Genomic DNA, 23,751 nt, shown 5'->3' with positions numbered 1-23,751 from the left:
AGCCTTGTGTTGCCCAGCAGTGTAGTCGTTTGTCCAACTCAGAGTTTATGTCCAGTCTTGACACCAATCTGGCATATCTCACTGCAGAGCAGTGCAGAGATGTGGTGGCATTGCTCCAGTCCTATCCCACACTTTTTGGTGACACCCCTTCCCGTACTAAGGTGCTTGAACATGATATTGATGTAGGTTCTGCCATTCCTATTAAACAGCATGCCTATCGTTGTCCTCAAGAAAAGCGTGAGGTCATGAGGAAAGAGGTTAAGTATCTTTTAGAGAATGGTCTGGCTAAGCCTAGCTCTAGCCTGTGGAGTTCTCCCTGTCTCCTTGCTCCGAAGTCTGACGGTACTCCTCGCTTTTGTACTGATTTTAGGAAAGTGAAAGCAGTCACTGTACCAGACTCTTTTCCTTTACCTTTAATGGATGATTGTATTGATGACATTGGTCCTGCAGTACACATTACTAAACTAGACTTGTTGAAAGGCTACTGGCAGGTCCCGTTAACACCTAGGGCACCTAGGCACGCCTGAAGCTGCCTCTGGTTGCATATCCTTTTATGAATTTTCCTATGTGTAAATATGTGGGCTGTTGTGTTGGGAGTGTATGTTTTTTTTTCTTTTTTGGGGGGGTTGAGCCTGTTATTTTAAGGGGGGGGGGGGGGGGGGTGTTACGGCCTTGGCTGTATTCTCTCTCCTGTCTCCTCCTCTTATTGTTGGCCTTGTCTCCTCTGTGCCAGAACTGGGTCAGCTGATCACCAACAGGTGCAGCGAATCAGCTGTTCCTGTATAAAGGACCTGAACTGCTCTCCACCACTGGCGCACTCCTGACATAGTACCACCTGCTGCAGCACCTTTTTGTGTAGCTTTAGTTAATTTTGTATTAGTTAGCACGTTTGTTTGTATCACCTTGTAGGGTTATCTTTTTTTGCACATTCTTTTTGTATTATAAATAAATTTGCATTTTTGGCACATTATCCCACCGACTTCGTGGTCCCTCTGTCCTCGCTGCCCGGACCCAGCTTTAACATCAAGCGTGCTCCCCTGGGCACGTAATAGTTATGTTTTTTTTTTATCAGGCAGTACTGGAGAGCTTAATCTGCTATGGGATGTCAGCTGGGTATGGAAACCTGACTGTAAAGATGAAAAGCAAACTGGCTCGTTTGGTGCACACGGCCATGAAGGTGATGGGGAAAAATGACTACCAGTCCTTGCAGTCCATTTATGAGCGAACGGTTCTAAGGCAAGCTCAGAGGATAGTGACTGAACCGTCACATATCCTTCACTCAGAATACAAGCTCCTTCCCTTCCAACTGCAGACTCAACCGTTTTAAGAACTCATTTGTTCCCACCTCCATCAAACTCCTAAACAATGCTGCTTAGGCCGAAGATTGTGCAATTATTTTTAAATTTTTTATAGCGTATGTTTGTGTCAGGGCTGCTCAGTGGCGTAGTGGTTAGCACTTTTGCCTTGCAGCAAGAAGATCCCTGGTTCGAATCCCGGGGTGGGCCTGGGATCTTTCTGCATGGAGTTTGCATGTTCTCCCTGAGCATGCGTGGGTTTTCTCCGGGCACTCCGGCTTCCTCCCACAGTCCAAAAATATGTTGAGGTTAATTGAGTTCTCTAAATTGCCCATAGGTGTGAATGCGAGTGTGATTGTTCGTCTGTATATGTAGCCCTGCGACAGACCGGCGACCTGTCCAGGGTGTCCCCTGCCTTCGCCCAAGTCAGCTGGGATAGGCTCCAGCACCCCCCGTGACCCTCCTGAGGATAAAGCGGTGTATGGAGGATGGATGGATGGATGTTTGTGTCATGTGTGACCTTCGGGATATTTGCAATACTGTTTTATGTGCAATGTTGTTTTCTATGTGTTTTATGTACAATGCTGCTTTTATGTGTTTTATGCACAATACTGTTTTTTATGTGTCTTATGTGCAATATTGTTTTTATGTGTTTTATGTACTGTTTTATATACTGGTAGCACAGCTCTGAGTCCAAGACAAATTTGCCCAAGTGGGACAATAAAGTATATATTGATTGAAATCTCTGAGGAATGTTTCCAGCACATTGCTGAATCTATTCCACAAAGAATTAAGATAGTTCTGAAGGGCAAAAGGAGTCCAACCCTGGCAAGGTATACCTGATAAAGTGGCTGGTTTCAGAATTGGTTGTTGCTAGAGGTACGGACCCGTACCCGTAGCCTGTGGACTACGGATACGGCACTTTCCATTTGCCAATCAGATACGCGAGATCTGGTCACGTGACTCCCGGTAGACGCTAGCTGTACGGACCCGTAGCATCGGTACCACAGGTACGGACCCTAAACCTGACCCTAACACTAACCCTAACCTTAACCTTTGCTTACCTTTCAACAGTTTGCAGTGGTTAGCAGCTTCTTGACTCGCGAGACTCGCGTACGGGTCCGTATCTGTCTGGCAAATGGAAAGTGCCGTACCCGTAGCCTGTGGGCTACGGATACGGACCCGTATCCGTAGACACTACCTTCAGAATTACACACCAGCAACAGCAGATGCACTTTTTTTTCTGCCATCACAGTTATGTTGCATTACAAAAATTACATAGTCAATGTTGTTCTGGGCCATAATAATTAATAATTAACATTTTGCTCAGTAAGTGTATCAGACCATAATCCGTGTTTCTGCTCAGAAAGACAACACAGAGACTGTGTACCTCTTTGTTGCAGTCTGGACTCTGCAGACAGCCGGTTCATGTCTGTCACAATGGCTTTCTGGGTGAGGGCAGGTGAGCAGTGCCGGTCAGGACTACAGGGTAGAGCTGCAGGTGTTGTGACAGTGGGGCGGGGGGAGGGACATGGTGAGGAATGGGGTGATGGATGAGGGGATGGCATGGGAGATGCCACTTTGGAAGATGATGCAGAGCTAGACAAGACACATGAATTTTCATAGGATCTGGATCTGTAAGCAAGCTTGAAAGATGCCTCTAACTTAGCAGGGCTGGAGGAGCCCCGATGATGCAAAAAGCCCGGGCAGGTATGATGTCCTGACCTGGGCCGGTTATGGGGGGCAGCATGGTGCTGGACATGATGAGCGAAGTGGGGGTGATTGTGATGTTCAGAGTCAGAGAGCTGAAAGGGGCTCTGGCACGTGTGATGGAGTGCATTGAGGGAAGTGTGGTGGCTGGCACCAGCGCAGGTGTGGTGAGCAGATGCTGGGGAGTGCTGATTGGTGGTGGGAAGGGTTTTGAGTGATTTATGGAGGCAGTCCGGGAGCAAACGAGTGGGGCCAGTGAAGGGTACATTTGAACCAACTGACACCAGCCGGGCTGAAGGCTTTCGGCTGAGCTCTTTCTCCCTGGATGGTCTGCTCTGGACCTGGTTAGGAGTAGATCTGAAGGATGGAGGAGATTCACTTGAAGCCTGCATTCCATCCTGTCAGAAAAAAGAAGATGACAGCATACAGGAATATTTAGTGATTGGCCTAAGCCCCATCTCTGAGCAACATCTTTAAGATTTTACTCCTTGTTAATTGTTGGTGTGACCAACTGTGTTGAGTGAGTAACCAGAAATCAGCAGGTCATATTGACTGTCATTGAATGCAGAATCCATTAATCTAACTTGATTGATTTCAAATTCCATCCATCCATCCATCCATCCATCCATCCATCCATCCATCCATCCATCCATCCATTTTCTTCTGCTTATCTGGGGCCGGGTTGCGGAGGCAGCTCGCGAAGCCGGTCATTCCAGACATCCCTCCCCCCAACGACACTTTCCAGCTCTTCCTGGGGGATCCTGAGACGTTCCCAGGCCAGACGAGATATATAATCCCTCCAGCAAGTTCTGGGTCTACCCCGGAGTCTCCTCAGCAGACGGACGTGCTCGGAAAACCTCTAAAGGAAGTCTCCCTGGAGGCATTCGAATCAGATGGTCAAACCACCTCAACTGGTTCCTTTCTATCTGAAGGAGCAGCAGCTCTACTCCAAGCTCCCTCCAGATGTCTGAGCTCCTCACCCTATCTCCAACGCTGGGTCCAGCCATCCTACGGAGGAAACTCATTTCGGTCGCTTGTATCCGCGATCTTGTGCTTTCGGTCACTACCCAAAACTCATGACCATAGGTGAGAGTTGGAACGTAGATGGACTGGTAAATCGAGAGCTTCGCTTTACGGCTCAGCTCCGTCTTCACCACGATGGTTCGGTACAACGCCCGCATTACTGCTGATGCCGCACCAATCTGCCTGCCTCGTTCCATTTTCCCATCACTCGTGAACAAGATCCCGAGATACTTAAACTCCTTCGCTCCTTGGGGGAACAACTCCCTCCAACCTAGAGGGAGCAATCCACCGGTTTCCGGCAGAGAACCATGGCCTCGGACTTGGAGGTGCTGATCTGCATCCCTGCTGCTTCACACTCGGCTGCAAACAGCTCCAGTACGTGCTGGAGGTCACGGTCTGAGGACGCCAACAAAACCACATCATCTGCAAAAAGCAGAGATGCGAGATGCGGGAAGGCACCCGGTATCCCTAACCCGGGCAAGGTAGCGGCTTCACCTCTTTGTGCTTTAATCAGGGTTTTCTGAATTGCTCTTAGTCTGGTCTCTCCTCCAGGACCAATTTGCCTTGGGAGACCCTACCAGGGGCTTATGCCCCGGACAACATACACACGTGGACAAAATTGTTGGTACCCCTCAGTTAAAGAAGGAAAAACCCACAATTCTCTCTGAAATCACTTGAAACTCACAAAAGTAACAATAAATAAAAATTTATTGAAAATTAAATAATCAAAATCAGCCATCACTTTTGAATTGTTGATTAACATAATTATTTAAAAAAACAAACTAATGAAATAGGGCTGGACAAAAATGATGGTACCCATAACTTAATATTTTGTTGCACAACCTTTTGAGGCAATCACGGCAATTAAACGATTTCTGTATTTGTCAATGAGCGTTCTGCAGCTGTCAACAGGTATTTTGGCCCACTCCTCATGTGCAAACAGCTCCAGTTGTCTCAGGTTTGATGGGTGTCTTCTCCAAATGGCATGTTTCAGCTCCTTCCACATATGTTCAATGGGATTCAGATCTGGGCTCATAGAAGGCCACTTTAGAATAGTCCAACGCTTTTCTCTCAGCCATTCTTGGGTGTTTTTGGCTGTGTGTTTTGGATCGTTGTCCTGTTGGAAGACCCATGACCTGCGACTGAGACCAAGCTTTCTGACACTAGGCAGCACATTTCTCTCCAGAATGCCTTGATAGTCTTCAGATTTTATCGTACCTTGCACACTTTCAAGACACCCTGTGCCAGATGCAGCAAAGCAGCCCCAAAACATTACTGAGCCTCCTCCATGTTTCACCGTAGGGACAGTGTTCTTTTCTTCGTATGCTTGGTTTTTGAGTCTATGAACATAGAGTTGATGTGCCTTACCAAAAAGCTCCAGTTTGGTCTCATCTGTCCAAAGGACATTCTCCCAGAAGCTTTGTGGCTTGTCAACATGCATTTTTGCAAATTCCAGTCTCGCTTTTTTATGAGTTTTTTTCAGCAGTGGTGTCCTCCTTGGTCGTCTCCCATGAAGTCCACTTTGGCTCAAACAACGACGAATGGTGCGATCTGACACTGATGTACCTTGGCCTTGGAGTTCACCTTTAATTTCTTTGGAGGTTGCTCTGGGCTCTTTGGATACAATTCGAACGATCCGTCTCTTCAATTTGTCATCAATTTTCCTCTTGCGGCCACGTCCAGGGAGGTTGGCCACTGTCCCGTGGGTCTTGAACTTCTGAATAATATGAGCCACTGTTGTCACAGGAACTTCAAGCTGTTTAGAGATGGTCTTATAGCCTTTACCTTTAAGATGTTTGTCTATAATTTTTTTTCGGATGTCCTGGGACAATTCTCTCCTTCACTTTCTGTTGTCCATGTTCAGTGTGGTACACACCTTTTCACCAAACAGCAGGGTGACTACTTGTCTCCCTTTAAATAGGCAGACTGACTGATTATGAGTTTGGAAACACCTGTGATGTCAATTAAATGACACACCTGAGTTAATCATGTCACTCTGGTCAAATAGTTTTCAATCTTTTATAGAGGTACCATCATTTTTGTCCAGGCCTGTTTCATTAGTTTGTTTTTTTAAATAATTATGTTAATCAACAATTCAAAAGTAATGGCTGTTTTTGATTATTTAATTTTCAATAAATTTTTATTTATTGTTACTTTTGTGAGTTTCAAGTGATTTCAGTGAGAATTGTGGGTTTTTCCTTCTTTAACTGAGGGGTACCAACAATTTTGTCCACGTGTGTAGCTCCCAGGGTCACCGAGACACTGAAACCCCTCCACCTTATCGGTGGCGATTCAACAGGGGGTGATTTCAAAGTGTGATATATAATATTTTTTCCATTTAACAGTTTTTCATGTATTTACTAAAAAGATTTTTTAAAAATAACTAAAAAAAAAAAAGAAAAATGAAAAATAAACATCATTTTCACATTGATTTATAAATTTAGTAGTAAAGTCAATACACTATTCATGACTGCGTCATTCACTACACAGAGAAATCTTTTCAAGGTCCCTGAGGATACATCCTAATTTTTCATCTGTAAATGTGCCTCCATCACTTGCCTGTCTCTGGGTTAAAAGGGAGATATCTCATGAATTCATGGTAAAGATTGCTGTGAAATGCACTGAGTAGGGCCATGAGTAGCCTCCCTTCTACTCATGAAGGGAGGCTACATGAAGGGAAACTTGTGATTCTAATGACTACATGACCTTTCTCAGCATCACACTCAGGGCAAGCATCACATTTTAGCCTCAGCACAGTGTTTATAAACCTATTCTTTCTTGTTGTGGGATGCATTGAGCATTAAAGCTTCAACACAGTTCCTAGGGGGACTTTTAAGTCTCATGGTCTGTAATCCATTATCAATCAATTTCAAACCAAGTGTGATGCCTGAAATAATGATTGTTAATGATGAGAAAACATGGAAAGCCACCACAGATGTTTCTAGTCAATTTTTGTTGTTTTTATAAAACAAAGAATGACACATACCAGAGCAATGTTTTGTAAGTCATTGATGTTCTCCTCCTGGTCTTTTTCTGTCCAGCCACCAACAGAACCATCATTCTGAAAGAAACAGTATGAAACACTACACCGGTGGCCCACATAACTCTGAAGTGAAAACTTCATATGGTACACTTTACTCTTCTTCAAGCAGATGCCAGATGGATGGAGTTTGTGCTACAGGACAAAATAATGAGTGCAAGAAAGATTAGACTTTTTTTTCTGTAACAGCTGGAGGCTCTCTGGTTTTACTGCAGCAGAGTGGGCTTTATGGAGCCCCATGTGTCCTCATCCTAAGGGAGTTCAGAAAGTCCTCTACCACAAGGAATATCTTATTCTTCATTTTTACCGTGCTCTGAGAATGACTCCTGTAATTAAATATATGTGAACAAATAATTATACTCATTGATTGATGTTACTAAAATATGACATGAAATGAAATGTTACAAAGACTGTTAATAAATTTGAATTTTACTGAAGGAGTTGAATACACACAGCTACAACACATTTTACTGCCCATAAATAGTTTTAAACCCATATACTGAGCATGGCATATATGAGCTTGCATACCATTTGTAATTTTCATTTCCTAAACCCCTAAGTGCATCAATTTCTGATTGATGTGAAAACTGTAGGGCATGTGAAGGGAAAGGGAGTTTAGCTGTGCTTTTGGACTTCACACAACTCATAGTACTGTCTTTTGTTAGTGTCTGTTAGCATGCAGTGCAGACCTACAGTGGGTACGGAAAGTATTCAGACCCCTTGAAATTTTTCACTCTGTGTCATTGCAGCCATTTGCCAAAATCAAAAAAGTTCATTTTATTTCTCAGTAATGTACACTCAGCACCCCATCTTGACAGAAAAAAACAGAAATGTAGAAATTTTTGCAAATTTATTAAAAAAGAAAAACTGAATTAAAGCTGCAAGCAGCGATGGACGGGTCCTCGCATCCACGCTGGTCGGGGAATCCATGCATGTCCACCATGACTGAGAGTGTATGTCGGCCTCTGACTCGCATCTGGACCAGAGTCTGATCACACATGTAAAATTTCAGCCAGATTGGAGCATGTTCAGAGCAGTTATAGAGCATTTCCTGTCCATCCACCAGGTGGGGCTGCGACTGAGAGTGTATTTCAAACAGTGGATGTGATGAGGGTTGGACTCTGATCAGTCATGTAAAGTTTAAGGCTGATTGGAACATGTACAGGCTAATTATAAAGAATTTCCTGTCCATCCAACAGGTGGTGCTGCGACTGAGAGTGTATGTTGACCTATGGACATGATCAGGATTGGAGTCTGATTACACATGTAAAGTTTGAGGCACATCGGAGCATTCAGAGGATAGTTATACAGCAGCTGTTGTTTCATGGCGAACCATCAAAACTCTGATGGTCACCATTTGGTCACACCATTTGGCTTCTGGTTAAACTTTTGATAAATTTTCCAAACCAAGTCCTGCTGTGTGGACTGACAAAATTTCAGGTCTCCTGGAGTTATCCCCGAGGAGGTATTCACTCTCAAAAATGACAAAAATCATCAAAAATCTCACTATTAATCCAAGATGGCCGACTTCCTGTTGGATTTAGGGTATGGCTCCAAGAGGCTTTTTTGTGCGTCCTGATGTGCTCTATAGGCATCCTAAATTTTATGGATGTAATTGAAACGTGCTGGGGGAGCTATGTGTTAAAACATCTGCAGAGGGCGCTATAGCATGTGCAGTGCCGAGATGCATACGGTGTCATTCCTTGGGTCAATGGTGACGTGTGTGGTTATTTTAGTGAGTGTTGGAGTATTCGTAACCTGTCAAACAGCACTTTGTTTTGCATGATGATACTTGGTTGCTACGGCAACAGCGTTGCATCAAATGTCACATCCTTCACAGTGTGAGATTGTCAAGAGGTGAAGACTCGGCTGAGCAATTTCCAGCATGATATCACACAGTTTGGGGCCATTGTACCTGCAAATATAATGCCTTGAACTTACTGTTACCAACAGGTGGTGCTATGACTTCTTCAGAATTTATAAGTTTGGATGTGTTCAGACTGGACTTGGTGTCCATCATCTGAAGTTTGAGGCAGATAGGATCTTGTTCAGCTGAGATATGAATTGTTAAATTTTCATGGCGAAACATCAAAATTCGTTTTGCCACCACAGACACGCTCTTTGATGACAAGTCACCATTTTCACTGGAATGCATCATCAATGTGCTCAGGCTGTTGTTACCGCATTTGAGGTGAATATGATCAACTGGGTAAGAATAGGGCATGAAAGTGTAAATGATGTCTATTTCCTGAAACCACAAGGTGGCGCTATGACTGTCAATGAATATCCCTATGTGGATGACATCAGGACAGGACTGTCATCATACATGTAAAGTTTCAGGCAGATTGGAGCATGTTGAGAAGAATTAGACACCACTTCCTTTTTCATGGCGAAGGATCAGTATTTTGAGGCTCCGCCATGGCCACACCTTTTGGCTTCTGGCCGAGTTTTTGATAACTTTTCATCAGGAAGGTCTGGTGCATGTACTGGCCAAATTTCAGTTCTCTCAGACTTACCCCCTAGGAGTTATTAATTTTCAAAAATTGACAGCAAATTCAAGATGGCCGACTTCCTGTTGGGTTTAGGGCGTGGCTGTGATTGACTTTTTGGTGTGTCCTGATGTGCTGCATAGGCCCACCAAATATTGTAGCTGTAAATAAAACACTGTGGCAGTTGGCCTAATGACCACTTTTTCAATTTTGCAGGGGGCGCTATAGAGCTATTTTGCCACGCACATGCGCAACTCCCATAAAATATCAAATTTTTCGCCAGTCCTGATGTGCACGCCAAATTTCACGCGTTTTGGTATATGATAAGGCCGCCAAAAAGGCAATCCATTTGCCGGGAGAAAAAATTTACAGCAAATTCAAGATGGCCGACATCCTGTTGGGTTTAGGGCGTGGCTGTGATTGACTTTTTGGTGTGTCCTGATGTGGTGCATATGCCCACCAAATATTGTAGCTGTAAATGAAACATTGCGGCAGTTGGCCTAATGACCCCATTTTGAATTTTGTAGGGGGCGCTATAGAGCCATTTTGCCACACACATGCGCAACTCCCATAAAATATCAAATATTTCGCCCGTCCTGATGAACATGGCGAATTTCATGCGTTTTGGGGTATGATAAGGCCGCCAAAAAAGCACTTTGTTTTGCATGGCGATATTTGGTTGCTATGGCAACAGCATTGCATGAAATGTCACAGCCTTCACAGTGTAGGATTGTCAAGAGGTGAAGACTCGACTGACCAATTTCCAGCATGATATCACCAAGTTTGGGGCCATTGTACCTGAAAATATAAGGCCTTAAACTTACTATTACCAACAGGTGGCGCTATGACTTTTTCAGAATTTATGTGTGTGGATGTGTTCAGACTGGACCTGGTGTCCATCATGTGAAGTTTGGGCCAGATAAGATCTTGTTCAGCTGAGATATGAATCATTAAATTTTCATGGCGAAACATCGAAATTCGTTTGGCCGCCACAGACACGCCCTTTGACGACAAGTCGCCATTTTCACTGGGATGCATCATCAATGTATTCAGGCTGTTGTCACCGCATTTGAGGTGAATATGATCATGTAGGAATACTGCAAAGGCCCTGGAATTCCTGAGCTGATCAAAACTCAGATAAGCTCTCCCTCTCCAGCACTGACCAACACCCATCTCTATAGGAAGATTGAGACATTTGTATTTCTGTAGGTTTTCATTCACAGAAGGATGGAGCTCCTGTGAACATTTAAACCCCTGGAATAACTTTTTCTTTTTAAAAGACAATGACTTTCAATTATATGCTATGGATGTCTTGTTTAATGAACTTTCATGCTAAAATCCCTTTTCAGCTTTAGGAGACCCTCAGCCGGAGACGTCTCTGCATTCCACAGATCAGATAACAGGTCGTAAAACTTTATGGCTGAAGGCTGGAGTCACCCTCTCACTCTCTTTAACTGAAGGAACTAAACATCTTCAAAGTTCATATTTCTGAGATTTATTTTGTTCTTTCCTGATTACCAAACTTATAGTGACATTATGTTGAACATCATATCCAAAAATGACATTTATATGTTTTACAGAAGCCCAGATATCAAAATGCCTGGTTAACTGATCTCTCCCACAGGATTTTGGACTGAATTCCCTTATTAATCTCAGAATTTCCTCTCTATTTAGGTTGAATGATAACCATTGTATTTACTTATTACCAAATCTGACTTGTTGTTATATTTTCAATGTGATACATATTTTTAATGTCATAAACATGTAGTTATGAATGAAATAATTCACATGATATGAACATATGTATTAATCTACACATTTAGGAACATGCGTTTCACTTTCACACAACTGAATATGGTGAGATAGACAGATCGTGTTTTGCGCGTTTAATATCATATTTTAATCCATTCTGGATTCCTCTTTTTTCTCTACTCTGTGAGAACAAAGAGATTCCTAATTCCACCAGAGACTCGCGCCGAAAAGTTCTCTCTGTCCGCCCAGGTCCTCCCCTTAGCTGGACCCACAGATAAATTCAGCCGTAGCCCACGTCATTTCTTCCCTTTCTTCACTACCTGGGGAATCCATGACAGAGATTCCCATTATTTTCTTACCTAAAGCGTGTTTTTCCTATCTTTGAAATTCCCTCACCATCTAAGTTTGTTAACTATTTATCTCTTAATATTTTTGTAACTTAAGGAGACATTTTGCTCAATTTTAAACCGATGTTATTCATTTTAATCTGAAGAACAGATTCAGAACCAGCATTTATTTTTTCTTAATTTTGACAGTTTTTCATCAACACCCGTTTTTCTTGGCTAAAGCCTGAGAACCATCATTTTTAAGCCAAGCAACACTCAGCTGAGAACTCCGGAGACCTGCTGGATCAGGTCCATTTGCACAGAATCGATCAACTCGCGGCAGGACATCCAAGCGTGGCCATAACGACGACACACCGCTCCGAACCTGCAAGTCCAGACCGTGTACTGCTTCTCTGAAGGCCCGCAAGTCCCAGCCCCATGACGGTTCACTTCAAAATCCAGATGAACTTGCTCTGATTCCATTCTATGGGTGATGTACTAACCGCTTGGTCAATCAATTCATTTAATCAATTTATTCTTTTACAAATCATTAGAATTCTTAATCCAAATTACCAGTTACCTCGTCAGGTTAGCTCTGGCTAATCCTCACCATATTTCCGTCTCTCTCACACATACTTCCACATCTCTCACACACGCACACACCACACACACACTCCCACATTCCACACATGCACACACACACACACATCATATCTACATTGTATATAGTTCACTTGTCATTATTTTTCATAGAATAGTTAATAAATACCTCATTTTAGACCAAATTACAGTCTTGCGTTTCTTTGTGTAAGAATGTGGTCAATTTAACCGAGAATTCAAACCTTTTTGATATGAGATTGATCAAAATTTTTATGAATATTAATTTTTTTATTAAAATTTATTATTTCCCTAGGAATCTAGGGTGGTGCCCCAATTATTGATAACGAGAGCCATAAATCATAACGTAGTATCCCCTACAATCAACTGGGTAACAATAGGGCATGAAAGTGTAAACAATGTCTATTTCCTGAAACCACAAGGTGGCGCTATGACTGTCAATGAATATCCCTATGTGGATGACATCAGGACAGGACTGTCATCATACATGTAAAGTTTCAGGCAGATTAGAGTATGTTGAGAAGAATTAGACACCACTTCCTGTTTCGTGGCGAAGGATCAGTTTTTTGAGGCTCTGCCATGGCCACACCTTTTGGCTTCTGGCCGAGGTTTTGATAACTTTTCATCAGGAAGGTCTGGTGCGTGTACTGGCCAAATTTCAGTTCTCTCAGACGTACCCCTAGGAGCTATTAATTTTGAAAAATTGACAGAAAATTCAAGATGGCTGACTTCCTGTTGGGTTTAGGGCGTGGCTGTGATTGACTTTTTGGTGTGTCCTGATGTGGTGCATATGCCCACCAAATATTGTAGCTGTAAATGAAACATTGTGGCAGTTGGCCTAATGACCAGTTTTTGAATTTTGCAGGGGGCGCTATAGAGCCATTCTGCCACACACTTGCGCAACTCCCACAAAATATCAAATTTTTCGCCAGTCCTGATGTGCATGCCAATTTTCACGCGTTTTGGTATATGATAAGGCCGCCAAAAAGGCAATTCATTTGCCGGGAGAAAAATAAAAATAATAATAATAATTAAAGCTGCAAGCAGCGATGGACGGGTCCTCGCATCCACGCTGGTCGGCGAATCCATGCACGTTCACCAGGTGGCACTGTGACTGAGAGTGTGTGTCGGCCTCTGAATCACATCTGGACCAGAGTTTAATCACACGTAAAATTTCAACCAGATTGGAGCATGTTCAGACTAGTTATATAGCATTTCCTGCCCATCCACCACCAGGTGGCGCTGCAACTCAGAGTGTATTTCAAACAGTGGATGTGATGAGGGTTGGACTCTGATCACTCATGTTAAGTTTCAGGCTGATTTGACCATGTAGAGTCCAGTTATACAGCATTTCCTGTCCATCCAACAGGTGGCGCTGCAACTGAGAGTGTCTGTTGGCCTGTAGATGTGATCAGGATTGGATTGTGATCACACATGGAAAGTTTGAGGCAGATTGGAGCATGCAGAGGAGAGTTATACAGCAGTTGATGTTTCTAGGCGAAGCATCAAAACTCTAATGGTCGCCATGGCCACGCCATTTGGCTTCTGGTTAAACTTTTGATAAATTTTCCAAACCAAGTCCTGCTGTGTGGACTGACAAAATTTCAGGTCTCCTGGAATTATCCCCAAGGAGGTATTAACTCTCAAAAAAGAGAAAAATCATCAAAAATCTCACAATTAATCCAAGATGGCCGACTTCCTGTTGGGTTTAGGGCATGGCTCCAAGAGGCTTTTTTGTGCGTCCTGATGTGCTCTATAAGCCTCCCAAATTTCACGGATGTAGGTGAAACGTGCTGGGGGGGCTGTTTGTTAAAAATACTGTAGGGGGCGCTATAGCATGTGCAGTGCCGAGATGCATACAGTGTCGTTGCTTGAGTCGATGGTGATGTGTGTGGTAATTTTAGTGAGCATTGGAGTATTTCTAACCTGTCAAACAGCACTTTGTTTTGCATGGCGATATTTGGTTGCTACGGCAACAGCGTTGCATGAAATGTCACACCCTTCACAGTGTGTGATTGTCAAGAGGTGAAGACTCGACTGACCAATTTCCAGCATGATATCACCAAGTTTGGGGCCATTGTACCTGACAATATAAGGCCTTAAACTTACTATTACCAACAGGTGGCGCTATGACTTTTTCAGAATTTATGAGTGTGGATGTGTTCAGACTGGACCTGGTGTCCATCATGTGAAGTTTGGGGCAGATAGGATCTTGTTCAGCTGAGATATGAATCGTTAAATTTTCATGGCGAAACATCGAAATTGGTTTGGCCGCCACAGACACGCCCTTTGATGACAAGTCACCATTTTCACTGGGATGCATCATCAATGTGTTTAGGCTGTTGTCACCGCATTTGAAGTGAATATGATCAACCGGGTAACAATAGGGCATGAAAGTGTAAAAGATGTCTATTTCCTGAAACCACAAGGTGGCGCTATGACTGTCAATGAATATCCCTATGTGGATGACATCAGGACAGGACTGTCATCATACATGTAAAGTTTCAGGCAGATTGGAGCATGTTGAGAAGAATTAGACACCACTTCCTGTTTCATGGCGAAGGATCAGTTGTTTGAGGCTCCGCCATGGCCACACCTTTTGGCTTCTGGTTGAGTTTTTGATAACTTTTCATCAGAAAGGTCTGGTGCATGTACTGGCCAAATTTCAGTTCTCTCAGACTTATCCACTAGGAGCTATAAATTTTGACAAATGTACAGCAAATTCAAGATGGCCGACTTCCTGTTTGGTTTAGGGTGTGGCTGTGATTGACTTTTTGGTGTGTCCTGATGTGGTGCATATGCCCACCAAATATTGTAGCTGTAAATAAAACATTGTGGAAGTTGGCCTAATGACCACTTTTTCAATTTTGCAGGTGGCGCTATAGAGCCATTTTTCCACACATATGCGCAACTGCCATAAAATATCAAATTTTTCGCCAGTCCTGATGTGCACGCCAAATTTCACGCGTTTTGGTTCATGATAAGGCCCCCAAAAAGGCAATTCATTTGCCGGGAGAAATTAATTTTGACAAATTTACTGCAAATTCAAGATGGCCGACTTCCTGTTGGGTTTAGGGCGTGGCTGTGATTGACTTTTTGGTGTGTCCTGATGTGGTGCATATGCCCACCAAATATTGTAGCTGTACATGAAACATTGTGGCAGTTGGCCTAATGACTACTTTTTCAACTTTGCAGGTGGCGCTATAGAGCCATTTTGCCACGCACATGCGCAACTCCCATAAAATATCAAATTTTTCGCCAGTCCTGATGTGCATGCCAAATTTCACGTGTTTTGGAGTATGATAAGGCCGCCAAAAAGCCAATTTACTTTACGGGAGAAAAAAAAAAAATAAATAATAATAATAATAATAAACCCTAGGGTTTCAATAGGGTCCTTGGCACCGCTGGTGCCTTGGACAGTCGGTGCCCTGGCACCGCCTGTCCTTCGCACCCTCGGTGCTCGGACCCTAATTAAAGCTGCAAGTAGCATTGGGCGGGACCTCGCCCTGCCCCCATGCGCGGTCGGCAAGCAAGTGCTGTCCGTGACCGAAGATGAAAGCCAGAGGAGTTCCTCTGCCGGAATATTGTACGGTTTCGGAGGAGACAATGTTTAAAGGGTTTGTATATTTCAGGTCATAGCGCCCCCTACATTGAAGATAGCTCAAATCCATCCACAGGTTTTCGTAGAGCTCGAGCGGACGAATGCGTGAGTGGTGGTTGCATGTCTCTACAGCATTCCTGTGCAGGGAGCTGAGGTTATTTGTGATTTTTGAAATTTTCGTGTCCCTAGGTGGCGCTATAGAGTTTTTCCAGAATTTGTTTTCAGAATATTGAAATTTTTGCGTGAACCGACGTGCCTGCCAAATTTCATAAAAAGTTATGCACGTTTAGGGGGTCAAATTAAGCGAAACGTGCGGGAATGATAATAATTAAAGCTGCAAGCAGCATTGGGCAGGACCTCGCCCCAAGGGTTTGAATAGGGTCCTAGTGGTGCCTTGGACAGTCGGTGCCCTTGCACCGCCTGTTCTCGGCACCCTCAGTGCTCGGACCCTAAATATCACATGGTCATAAGTATTCAGACCTTGTGCTAAGTATTGAGTAGAAGCACTCTTTTCAGCTAGCACAGCCATGAGTCTCCTTGGGAATGACGCAACAAGTTTTTCACACCTGGATTTGGGGATCCTCTGCCATTCTTCCTTGCAGATCCTCTCCAGTTCTGTCAGGTTGGATGGTGAACGTTGGTGGACAGCCATTTTGAGGTCTCTCCAGAGATGCTCAATTGGGTTTAGGTCAGAGCTCTGGCTGGGCCAGTCAAGAACGGTCACAGAGTTGTTCTGAAGTCACTCCTTTGTTATTTTAGCTGTGTGCTTAGGGTCATTGTCCTGTTGAAAGGTGAACCTTCGGCCCAGTCTGAGGTCCTGAGCCTCTGGAAGAGGTTTTCCTCCAGGAGATCTCTGTACTTGGCCGCATTCATCCTTCCTTCAATTGCAACCAGTCGTCCTGTCCCTGCAGCTGAAAAACACCCCCACAACATGATGCTCTCACCACCATGTTTCACTGTAGGGATTCTATTGGGCAGGTGATGAGCAGTGCCTGGTTTTCTCCACACATACTGCTTAGAACTAACACTAAAAAGTTCAATCTTGGTCTCATCAGACCAGAGAATCTTATTTCTCATAGTCTGGGAGTCCTTCATGTGTTTTTTTTTTTGGCAAACTCTATGCGGGCTTTCATGTGTCTTGCACTGAGGAGAGGCTTCCGTCGGGCCACTCTGCCATAAAGCCCTGACTGGTGGAGGGCTGCAGTGATAGTTGACTTTTTGGAACTTTCTCCTATCTCCCGACTGCATCTCTGGAGCTCAGCCACAGTGATCTTTGGGTTCCTCTTTCCCTCTCTCACCAAGGCTCTTCTCCCACCATTGCTCAGTTTGGCTGGACGGCCAGGTCTAGAAAGAGTTGTGGTGGTCCCAAACTTCTTCCATTTGTGGATTATGGAGGCCACTGTGCTCTTAGGAACCTTGGGTGCTGCAGAAATTCTTTTGTAACTTTGGCCAGATCTGTGCCTTGCCACAATTCTGTCTCTGAGCTCCTTGGGCAGTTCCTTCGACCTCATGATTCTCATTTGCTCTGACATGCACTGTGAGCTGTAAGGTCTTATATAGACAGGTGTGTGCCTTTCCTAATCAAGTCCAATCAGTTTAATTAAACACAGCTGGACTCCAGTAAAGAAGCAGAACCATCTCGAGGAGGATCAGAAGAAATGGACAGCATGCGAGTTAAATATGAATGTTGCTGCAAAGGGTCTGAATACTTATGACCATGTGATATTTCAGTTTTTCTTTTTTAATAAATTTGCAAAAAATTCTACATTTCTGTTTTTTTCTGTCTAGATGGGGTGGTGAGTGTACATTAATGAGAAATAAAATTAATTTTTTTTGATTTTGGCAAATGGCTGCAATGACACAGAGAGTGAAAAATTTCAAGGGGTATGAATACTTTCCGTACCCACTGTATGCCATGTTGAAGATGGAATGGAAATGTTATTGGTCTGATCAAGTAACATTTTTTCATATCTTTCATGAAATTGTGATCAAGGTGCTCTTTCAGATACGACACCAACAAGCTCAGATGCCATCAGATTTACAAAAAGAAAACGCATGTTTTAGTTAAAACGTCTGCTGCAAAATAAATGAACAAGAAAAGCACTCAGAACGTGGTACACAGCCAAGGCTGCTCAATCTTTGTATCATTTCCAACAGATGAAATCTTAAATTTTATCTACTCTGTCGCATTCCTTGGCGGGATATCAAAGGAAACAGTAAAACTCAAACCTGCCAGTGAGGTAAAGAAACTGGACTTATACAATGCAACTGGAACTGTCTGTATTTAAGTTCACTCCAAATGAAAGTAAAAAAAGGAACGTTCCTTTGCATTGTCATTTGTATAACTGCATCATTATACTTCTTTTGCTACAAATGTCAGTGCCAACTGTCTGGCAATTACTGGTAAGCACAATAAAAACATTTCATAAAATCTCATTTTTCCACATGGTATTTTTACAGTATTATATACTTATTTGTTTGCTCTTGAAATAAGAAAGGTTTAAGTTTCAGTATTAAAAAGCCCTACATCTTCATCTCCATACACTCCCACTTCCCTTGTTTGGCCTGTTCCCCCCTTTTTTTAAAACTATATTAATTAGCAGTTAGTCTGCATAGACATATCTACCTAAATATGCCAGGGTGTATCATAACATAGTGGTGCCACACTGAATCTTATTGTGTCTCACTAAATGACAATCATTTAAAAGCAGTTAGCTTTTTATTGAGGTGTTGTAATTTTGCTGCTTCATGAATGAATGTAGAACTATACACATACGACCACAGACTCATGGTGTGCTGTGGCAAACACCATCAGCAGCAAGTTTTTAGTAGCAGCCTCAAACAGTTAACAAGGACACAATAAATGCATAAAAGATCCTGTAGACAGTTTGTAAGGAAGTGGGCTGGAATATCAAACAGTGTTATGTCTTAAATAGGGAAGACTACAAGATCAAAAGTAAAATTTTAAGTCGGCAGAATGAGCCCTCTGTGGATTGATGTCTGCCACCGTGAAACATCAATACTACACAGTTGTTGACCTGCAACAAAGATGGCTTGTTTGTGTTGAAGACTGACACCAGGAAGTCAAGACTGAAGGAAAGTGATCTACGCACACACACACACTTCATCCCCAATATAAGCCAAACTTTAAATTAACATGAAGCCATTTTACTTTGTTAATAAACAGGCCAGTCCTCACAAAGTGACTGTGTAAACAACCTAAGTCCCGTAGGTAACACACAAAAAAATCATTCCATGAATTCTGTTTAGCTTTTGCAAAACATTTTATCTCTTTATTTTCTGCTAGATAATTTAGCAAGCGACTGTGTCACAAGTTAAAAGGCACCTACTGTAGCAGAAACGGTATGCCCTGCGACGCTGATCGTGGGGGCTGGTTGGTTGCAGAGGCCCTGTGGATGCAGCACTCCCAGCCCTCCATACCACGTCATGTGAGCCTCCCTCTCTTGGTGCAACACTAGCCTGTCGTACAATTCCAGATCCTGGGGAGCCAGCAGACTCCTCACCTCAGACAACATGGACAGCTGGGAAGAACACGAGCAGAAAACAAACAAGACAACAACATGAGAGCACATGTGAGGTTAGGAGCAGAGTATCAATACAAACAGCTGCTGCAAACTGCTGTACCTTAGCATGTGTGTTGAAAAGCTCAAACAGAGCCATGACCAGGGGCTCCACTCCTATGTGTTCGTCTTGGTACTCCTGCAGGTAGTAAGCCATGGTCTGCCTCTCTGTCTCTGTCAACAACATGTAAGCCTGCTCCTCCAGAGACACCTGAGCACCAGGCGGTCCCACACCTCTGCATGCTGATGGCTAGATGGACAGAGAAGTTACAAGTGAGAAAAAAAAAGCCCCCCCAAAAAAATAAATAAATAAAGCGACTAAATGAGAGTCACATGCTGACAGGATGAAGAGAGTTATGTAATTCTTTAAGGCTAGAAACATGAAGATGGGAAATCTTCCGATGCGTGCATGCCTTCCAATCCTCTCTCATTCTGTACATAAACAGCAGTGGCTGACCTCATTACACACAATAAAAAAGCACCACTTCAAACCTGCAGGGCCAGTCAGTCAGGACTTGTTTGCATTCATGTATAAGCAGCTTCACTATGGAGTGACTCTCCTCACTATTGGTAGATTGACTTTCAGCAAGGACCGGTGAATACTTCAGGCTCCATGCAGCTGGCAAAGTGTTAGCTGTGTTCATTTTCTGTCTTTCAGAAATGATGGTCTAACGGCCTGTGCATGACATGCTCCTGCAACAGCTAAAGAGACACGACCTGCCACAGGAGCTGCTGATCCAGTTCTACACTGCAGTCATCCAGTCTGTCCTGTGCACCTCTGGATCAGTCACACAGCAGGACAGAAACAGACTACAGCACACTGCAGAGAACATCACTGGAGCCCCCTGCCCTCCATCCAGGAACTGTTCAACACTAGAACCAGGAAAAGGGCACGGAATACCATCGGAGACCCCACCCACCCATAAACTGTTCTCCCCTCTCCTCTCCGGCAGGCGCTACAGAGCCATGTACACAAAAACCTCCAGCTGCAAGACCAGCTTCTTCCCCTCTGCCATCAATAATAAACAGCTGAGCCATTCCTCCACACCTGTGCAATATACAACATGCCAATGAATATGTACAGAATTTTTGCACTAACAGCATTATCTGCTTTTTGCACTGCATTATCACTCGAGCAATTATCATTTTGCGCTACTGTGTTTATATATTCCTTTCTAGCGTTGTAAATATCTGTTTGTATTGTTTTATATTTATTGTTATTACCACTATTTTTCCCTCTTCTTCTTTCTGCAGTTTTTTATTATTCTCTATTATTCTCTTAAAGCTGATTCTGATTCAACCATGAGGCTTGCACAGTTTAGTGAAAATGAAACTCAAATGAAACATACTAATTTACACTATATGAGACTTTCAACAAGAAAGCTAGTTTATTTGCTTAAAAAAAAAAAAAAAAAACATGTTTGACTGTAGACACTGACACCTGTGTTCCAGCAGTGATAATTTTGGTGTCTGTAGCTGCTTTAAATAGCTCAAAGTGATTTTTCTGATTTTTTTCAAGTCAATTATTTACTCTTTCAGATCTCTGCTGAGCTCCTCAAACTTTCCCACTGCAGCGTTTATGGCTTCGTCTGATGAATGCATCAAATGGGCTTTCTCTAAATTGGTTCAGAGAGGTCCGCAACTGTCAATTGTAATCACTCACAAAAAGTTAAGAAGGTAAAAGGCCATGCCACTAAGAAAAAATAATTAACCCTGCTATTCTTTCAGTTAAAATAACAATTCAAATTGCTGTATATATAATTTTGACCCAGCAGCTAAATAAAAAAAGAGGTTCCCTGAGCCATGAAACATTATCAATTTACTAGTGAAGACTGGAAGAAGGTATGATGGACTGATTAATCAAAATTTGAAATCTTTGGTTCATCACGCAGCATTTTTGTACCCCGTTGAGCAGGAGAAAGGATGATTCCTCAGTGTGCAACATCAACTGTCAAACATGGAGGAGGAAGCGTGATGGTCTGGGGCTGTTTTACTGGATACAAGGTCGGTGACTTGTAAAGAATGAGAGGAACCCTGAATCAAAATGGCAAACACAGCATTTTGCAGCGCCATGCAAAACCCTCTGGTATGTTCTAGTTGGTCAGGGGTTCATCCTACAGCAAGAAAATGACCCAAAACATCAGTCCAAGCAATGCCAGAACTACATTAAAAAAAAGGAACCAGATGTTAAGCTTGAAAACATGAAGTGGCAGCACAGTCTCCAGACTTAAACGCCATGGAGCTGGTTTGGGATGAACTGGACAGGAGCTTGAAAGCAAAGCAACCTACAAGTGCCACACATTTATGGGATGTTCTGCAATAAAGTTGGGAAGAACCTTCTGAAGAATATTTGATTTCTCTCGTGGAAAGAATGCCACGAGTGTGTTCAGCTGTTATGTCTGCCAAAGGTGCTGCTTTGATGACTCAAAAGTTTAGAATACATTTTAGTTTCTATTTTTTAAATTCATGTGTTTATTTGTTCTATGCTTTCATTTCAGAAAAATTATGGATGTCAATGAGACATTAACATAGATAATTTCCACTAAAAAAAATGGAAAAATTGAGGTGTTTTAATCTTTTAACTGGTAGTGTACATACATACATACATACATACATACATATTATTTTTATGTGTTGTTTTTGTGGTCTCATTTGTGTTGTTTGTCGATTTTTTTTGTCACTGTAACTTTTTGTCAAATTTTGTGACTCTTTTTGTTGCTTGCTTTTGTTGTTTTGTACCTCGTTTTTGCCATTTTGTGTCTCATTTTTGTAATATTTTGTCTTTTTTGTTGTTGTTTTTTGGTCTCACTTTTGTTGTTTTGAACATAAAGTAAAACATCATTCAGTTCCAAGTACCTTTGATTAAATGTTTTGTTCCTTTGTAGACACAATGTGTAAATGATAAACTGAGGCATAGTGTTTTTGAAATTGAACTTATTTTTCTAAAGAAATTTCAGGTTGTTCATGATGTTTTGTAAAAAAAAAAAAAAAAAAAAAAATCCTTAAATCTGAACATTTTCGGAAATGGAATGAGTGGAATTCAGAAAAGATTTGGAGCCGTCATTATGTATAGGTTATTATGCTCTGATTTTACTGGCTTAAAGAGGCCCCTGAACTAAAATGAGTTTGACACCGCTGAACTAATGTAATAATATTTACACACACACACACACACACACACACACACACACACACACACACACACACACACACACACACACACACACACACACACACACACACACACACACACACACACACCTTAATTCATTGAGCCAATCATTTCACCACAAGACACTGCCTTCATTTTGGCCTTTGGTAAGCAATGTATAAGGCCTTACAATTAATTACTGCTAATGAAGTCCACTGTCTGCAAAGTTTTGTCATTTTAACTAGTAAAAGTACCCTTGAGAAGACTGCTACCTGAATATTTAATGTGGGATCAAAAAAATCTTTCCCTCATGCTGTTTGATTGGCAGCGGTACCGTTAATTCAAAGCAAGTCAGTTATTATGGAAAGCACTTGATATATAGTCAAAGTGAAATCACAGTTAATGCTGTTATAGGATTTTGTTGATTTTATTCTAAGTCTAAACTTGTTAGCTTAATCAGACTGCAGCTCCACTAGTATGTACAAACCTGAAAAGGAAAGAAAACAAATGCATAAATGCACAGCTGCCATTCTTACCTTTCCTAATACAGGAGTAGCTCTGGCTGAAGATGGTCTGTGAGAAACACCAAAACAGAAAGCAAAGCTTAGCATGTTTTTAGATACATAATCTCTCCTTATAGTCATCTTTCAACCTGAACTGAGAACAAAAAAAACATCAACATAAATTCTGTTCTATTTCCATTTACTGTGCATCATTAAGAATACAGCAATATCCCAGCCTAGCCTGTCCGAGGTAGAGCTACAGCAACACAACTTTAAAGCCACCTTGTATGACTTTCAAGGCAGCAGCAGGCACAGAAATTCATACCTCCCCAAATTTTCGATCAGGGCCAGGGCCATTAGGCCTGGGAGATAGATGGATGAGGGAGAGAAGTGAAAGAGAGAGAGGTGGGTCTCAGTATATTGTTGTGCTGTCAAATGCAATCCACCAGTGCAGGGTAAGGTTTTTATGTGATGGCCCCCAGCCAGGGTCCCTCTCAGTGATAAGAGATCACATTCGATGAGATTTGCTAACACAAAACCTTATGGCAGTGTTTCTGTTAATAGTTTTAAATTTGATTTGATTGGTTTTATTCATTTATTTGATCAGCAGCCATGCAATTAACATACGTGATGTATTACATATAGAGTGTATCACATTAGGC

At 42.5% G+C, this 23,751-nt stretch overlaps 1 protein-coding gene across 3 annotated transcripts in view; it reads right to left on the bottom strand.

The window, feature by feature from the left end:
* Positions 1 to 23,751, bottom strand: part of LOC110971863 (whirlin-like) — a 211,107-nt gene that overhangs the window by 52,262 nt on the left and 135,094 nt on the right. For 2 of the 3 annotated variants that reach the window (XM_051950658.1, XM_051950659.1), the window contains exons 5-9: positions 23,123 to 23,159; positions 19,500 to 19,685; positions 19,205 to 19,396; positions 7,015 to 7,089; positions 2,686 to 3,403 (exon numbers count right to left, since the gene is read on the bottom strand). In XM_051950658.1, coding sequence (XP_051806618.1) covers positions 2,686 to 3,403; positions 7,015 to 7,089; positions 19,205 to 19,396; positions 19,500 to 19,685; positions 23,123 to 23,159 — 1,208 coding nt within the window. The remainder of the gene's footprint in view (positions 1 to 2,685; positions 3,404 to 7,014; positions 7,090 to 19,204; positions 19,397 to 19,499; positions 19,686 to 23,122; positions 23,160 to 23,751) is intronic. The other variant, XM_051950660.1, reaches the window with a different exon arrangement.

Source organism: Acanthochromis polyacanthus, chromosome 7, assembly GCF_021347895.1.
Source record: "Acanthochromis polyacanthus isolate Apoly-LR-REF ecotype Palm Island chromosome 7, KAUST_Apoly_ChrSc, whole genome shotgun sequence".
In the NCBI taxonomy this organism is placed as follows: Eukaryota; Metazoa; Chordata; class Actinopteri; family Pomacentridae; genus Acanthochromis; species Acanthochromis polyacanthus.
This window is presented reverse-complemented; position numbering and strand designations above follow the sequence as displayed.